The following is a 5,000-nucleotide window of genomic DNA, read 5'->3' as shown; positions in this document are numbered from 1 at the left end:
GAGGGGGAGAGGGCGTATCCATAGGCGCAATATCGGACACGGCGAATAATCCAGGAAGTCGGTGTTCAGTGTCTTGTCAGGAGAGTCGGGATCAACATGTCCAAGAAAGTTGCAGTGCAGTTGATCACTCTATTTCTATTGCTTTATACAAGAGGCGTGGCAGGTAAGCATTTTTTTTATGGTCTTTATTTGAAGCAACTCAAATTATTGATTCATTTTTATTTTATGTATATTCTACTTTTGCTTCTTATTTTTTTTATTCTTCTAGTTCCAGTTCTAACGTATTTTGCTTTTGTTTTTATAAAGTTAGAGGAATTAGATTTTGAATATGATGGAATAAAGGGAGAAAATAGAATATAAAAAAATAATAAAAATGTGGGTAGGATATAGGCAAGCAAAAGTGTATTGTCTAAGTTATTGATTACCTTAATCTATTGCAGTAATATCTGCTATTGTATCCAGTAATTCATAATTCAAGTTGGTGATAAAATACTTTTTCTATTGTCACCGATAGGGGCGAGAATCCTTTAAATTCTCTCCTCTTATTTTGAAAGCTTCTAAGATGATATTGATATATCAATTAATCTTTGATTTACTTATTTTCATTAATTAGTTCACCCATTTTTGAAGCTTGTTTCGCCCTATTAGACAATTCTGGAAGATTTCTCCCTTATACTTAAAAAAATCTTTCACTAAGGAGGAAATGCACTGTTGAGACGAGCAAGATCACTGACGATCTATAATCTGAAGACCCATTATTATAAGAGATATTCCTGCGTCTGTGCAGTTCTCAGCTGTATCTTTGCGTTCGTGTATTCCAAACCATTGTTTTACTTATTACTCTATTACCTCTTATTTGTTATTGAATTGCCACTTCCAGTTAATTTCCTAGTTAAGTGAACACTTTTACCGAACTCTGCAGGGGAAGACGTGACGGTGTTCTCCCTGCAGCCGGACATCTGGGAGGCTCCTCGAGACGACGTCTTCCTCAGGTTCAACATGAGCCTCCAGCAGGTGGCCGCCAGCGTCTCGGAGTTCAGCGTCTGCTCCAGGGTGTTCCCCACGGCGCTCACCACACTCCAGGTCCTGTTCTCCTACGCTACGGCTGACAGCTTCTCCAATGCTCTGATGATGTGTATGTTTATTGGCATTATCATAATAATTTAACTGGTATGATCATTATCATCAATAAACTTAGTAGCAACAATGATAATGCGGAAGTGACTTCGGGTACGGCAGAAAGCTGTCATATGCATAATTTTGGCCGAATAATAATATTAATATGATCATGATCGTGATGATGGTAATTATGATGATAGTGATGATTATGATCATCATCAGTACCATCATCATTTTCCTCATTATCATTTTCGTATTTACATTTTCATTTCCAGGTGTGTTCGAGTGTTGCGTCTTTAGTCTGTACACTCAATAACAAAAGCGATGTCGCCTCGCCAGACCTGTCTTGGAGAGATCTTGCCCTTCTTGTCCTGAAAGGTGGCCCATGTTCAGACAGCCTGGACATAGTTAGGAAAGGGGGGAGGGGGTGATTTGGACTTGCAAGACAAAGCAAGGAGTGAGTGTTCGGCTATGTTTCAGTCTCATCCTATTGCGGCTAGCGTCCCCCCCCCTCTCTCTCTCTCACACACACACACACACACACACACACACACACACACACACACACACACACACACACACACACACACACACACACACACACACACACACAGTGTGAATAATGTATCGTCTCAAATAGTGCCTCCTGAGCTGCCAAATATTAATAAATGGCTTTGGCCACAAAACGTCGAGGGTAATGGGCTGTAAAGATTTAGGTATCGATTCCCTTGTTTTCCTTTTATTTCGTCTGAGTGCTTTCTATGAACCACGAACCTCCACTCGCGTTCATGAATCGCGAAGCACGGTTTGGTTGGGGTCAGCTTGGGTGTGATGGGCCACTTGGCTCCGCCCCTCGCAATAATCTATTTATAGACAGTGTTTACAACTATTATATCAGTTTAAAGTTTGAGATACAAACTGATTTAAAGTGCATCGTCAGTCAACCTAATTTATTATATTGTTTCCGAAACTGTTGGTCAAAATGAATGATGTCAAATGAAATGCAGTGAATGTGTGCAGCGGTGCATTAATATAATGATGGTAGTAAGGTATATAAGATGGAACTGTTGCGAAACTTATACAATTAATACATCTTTTTGCGTCAAATTATTAGGCGATAGTCTTTAGACCTGGGCAAATTGGGCACTTCCCTGCGAACCCCTTTCCCGGTTCACGCTTGCTCACTCACCCCGCGAAGGGCCGAGTCTAGCTTCACTCTACCCAGGGATTAAAGGGATATTCCTTATTTGTCGTTTCAGCGGCTGGCGTCCAACACCTAGTCCAAACTATTGAAAAAATCCATTACTTTCGATATCCGTCTTTTACAAATTTATTTCGTTATTTTGGTAATGCAATAATTGTAAACATTTGGAAATATAAAGGCGGATGAACTAGTGTCACGAGTATTATTCTATTTTCCAAATAACATATCAAAAGTTTACCATTATATAAATAGCGGATCAAGGTGATATAAGACGGAGGAGAGAGAGAGAGAGAGAGAGAGAGAGAGAGAGAGAGAGAGAGAGAGAGAGAGAGAGAGAGAGAGAGAGAGAGAGAGAGAGAGAGAGAGAGAGTAGCTGCTTTGGATAATGCAGAGCCATATATTAATATACATCTTTCATATATAAGAAGGATATTTCCGTCTGACGAATATTAATATGAATAGTCAGTTCCAACAATGTTTAAAGATTTGGATAAGGAAGTGAAATAAAATTGTAAGATACCATGATAATTATTTTTTATATAATACACGATAACTTATTTCTTAAGGCAGGTTTCCAATATATCCATCAAATGAACAACTAAACAGGAATAAAAGCGATCCCTCTCTCTTTCTCTCGCCATATATATTTCAGTCATTATTGAACTTCTTTGCCTGATTTCCGTAATTTCCCTCCTCCTCACACTCGAACCATCCTAACTATGCCCTGGTTGTTTGAAGGTGGGCCTCCTTTCAGGGCAAGAAGGGCATGCTCTCTCCGAATCAGGTGCCGGATTCTCAAAAGAACCTTAAATTGAGGCGCGCAAGAGGCCTTAACCGTCCTGCTGTATTTCCCTTATATAAGAGCGAAGATTGCTGATTCCCCGCCCGCCGTGAAGCCCTAAAGGCGGCTCTCCCCTTCCTTGCCTTCACCTCAGGCGCCTTCACTCGCACCAGTATGGCGGGTCCCTTGCGCTGTGTGTATGTAAGATCGCTCGGCCGTAAGTTAAGGCGCCTTAAGGATGAGAATCTGGGGCCTGGTCTGGCGGGTCGTCACCGCTTTTGTTGCTGGCGGTACATAGTATTGGTTACGGAGATTCATCTCATATCAACAGTATTTCCATCGCTGTCGTAGTTTTGCTTAACGTTGCCTTTGATATAATTATTAACAATGACATTATTTTAAAATTATTTTCAATATTTTTTTTTCGTGTGTTATCTCCAGCTTCCGAATTTTAATGGACTTTGATCAGTACTGTAACCATAATTAATGCTAGGGATTGATCAATTAATTTTTATCATCATCATTAAGATCAACATCATTATTAGACTTCATATTGTTTAATTCTTTTCATTACTATCATTATCATTATATTATTATCGTTAATAAAGTTACAGTTCCTGTTATTATTAGCATTCTATCTTCTGTTAGCTGTTACCAACACTGTCATTGGTATTAGAATGATAAGACTATTAGTGATATTAACATGAATGATAACTAATAGAATCACTGATCGTTTTCAAGTTATTGAAGTAAATTATGATAATGATTTTCAGTAGCTCCACTATTCTTATTATATTATCATTAATAAAGCTATAATTATGTTACTATTACCAATCATAATTAATATATATATATATATATATATATATATATATATATATATATATATATATATATATATATATATATATATATATATATATATATATATCATTGTCTTAGTATCATTCCATACATATATTCATTAATTTAACAAAAAAAAAAAAAAATCATGACGAGAAGACAAAAACAATTGAAAAAAACAAGAAATCCATCTTTCCTTTTTACCAGACATCAAGGACGGACGCCATTCTTTCCGCTACAACAACGTACCTCAGAGAATCTTAGAGGACGTGAAAGTACCCACGGTCTTGCGACGGTGGCGCCACTACTGCCACGTGGTCTCCGGAGATCGGTACGCGGCGTTCATAGATGGCGCTGAGGTGGCAAGCGGGCCCGTTCAAGTGGACAACCGCGTCTTGCCACTGAACGGAACGCTAGTTGTTGGTCAGGAGCAGGACGGCTTGTCTAAGAAGATGGACAAACGCCAGATTCTGAAAGGATTCGTGGCGCAGGTCAATCTCTGGAGTTACGGTCTGCCAGGTCACGTTGTGGCTTCGATCGCCAACTGCGAGAGAAATGACCGCGGGGATGTGTTTTCGAGTGATAGGCTGGCGAGCGGTTTAGAGTTGATAAATGTGGATAGCATGAAGAAGCCTGTGCAGGACCTCTGCAACAGGAATGAAACTTTTATCATTTTTCCAGAAAAACGGACATTCATGGAGTCGGTAAAGATATGCGATTTATTCCGGACGAAGATCTATGCTCCTGCAGATACCGAAATAAACAGAGAGCTAAATGCTACAATGTGGAGAGAAGGATTCTGTGCTGGGACAATTAACATGTGGATAGGAGTCTCGGATGAAATGGAAGAAGGAGTCTGGAGGAGGTTTTCGGATTCCAGAGTCATAACCGATATCAACTTCGCAGGTGGGCAGCCGGATAACACGAGGGAGGAAAACTGCATGGCTATGGCAGGAGGCGAAGGAGTCTGGGCCGATTATGGCTGCAGAGAGAAAAACATTGCCTGTGTCCCTTGCGCAGAACGTACCAGCATTCCCTTGTATATGCGAGGAA

The 5,000-nt window shown here is 39.9% G+C and overlaps 1 protein-coding gene across 1 annotated transcript in view; it reads left to right on the top strand.

The window, feature by feature from the left end:
• The first annotated feature begins 96 nt into the window (after window positions 1-96).
• The window catches only part of LOC113803225 (uncharacterized), a 9,383-nt gene continuing 4,479 nt past the window's right edge, over window positions 97-5,000 (top strand). The window contains exons 1-3 of the mRNA XM_027353946.2: window positions 97-163; window positions 923-1,135; window positions 4,155-5,000. The exon at window positions 4,155-5,000 is cut by the window's right edge and continues 738 nt beyond it. Of these exons, the coding sequence (XP_027209747.2) occupies window positions 97-163; window positions 923-1,135; window positions 4,155-5,000 (1,126 nt within the window). The remainder of the gene's footprint in view (window positions 164-922; window positions 1,136-4,154) is intronic.

This window comes from Penaeus vannamei, chromosome 5 (assembly GCF_042767895.1).
Source record: "Penaeus vannamei isolate JL-2024 chromosome 5, ASM4276789v1, whole genome shotgun sequence".
NCBI classification, from domain to species: domain Eukaryota; kingdom Metazoa; phylum Arthropoda; class Malacostraca; order Decapoda; family Penaeidae; genus Penaeus; species Penaeus vannamei.
This window is presented reverse-complemented; position numbering and strand designations above follow the sequence as displayed.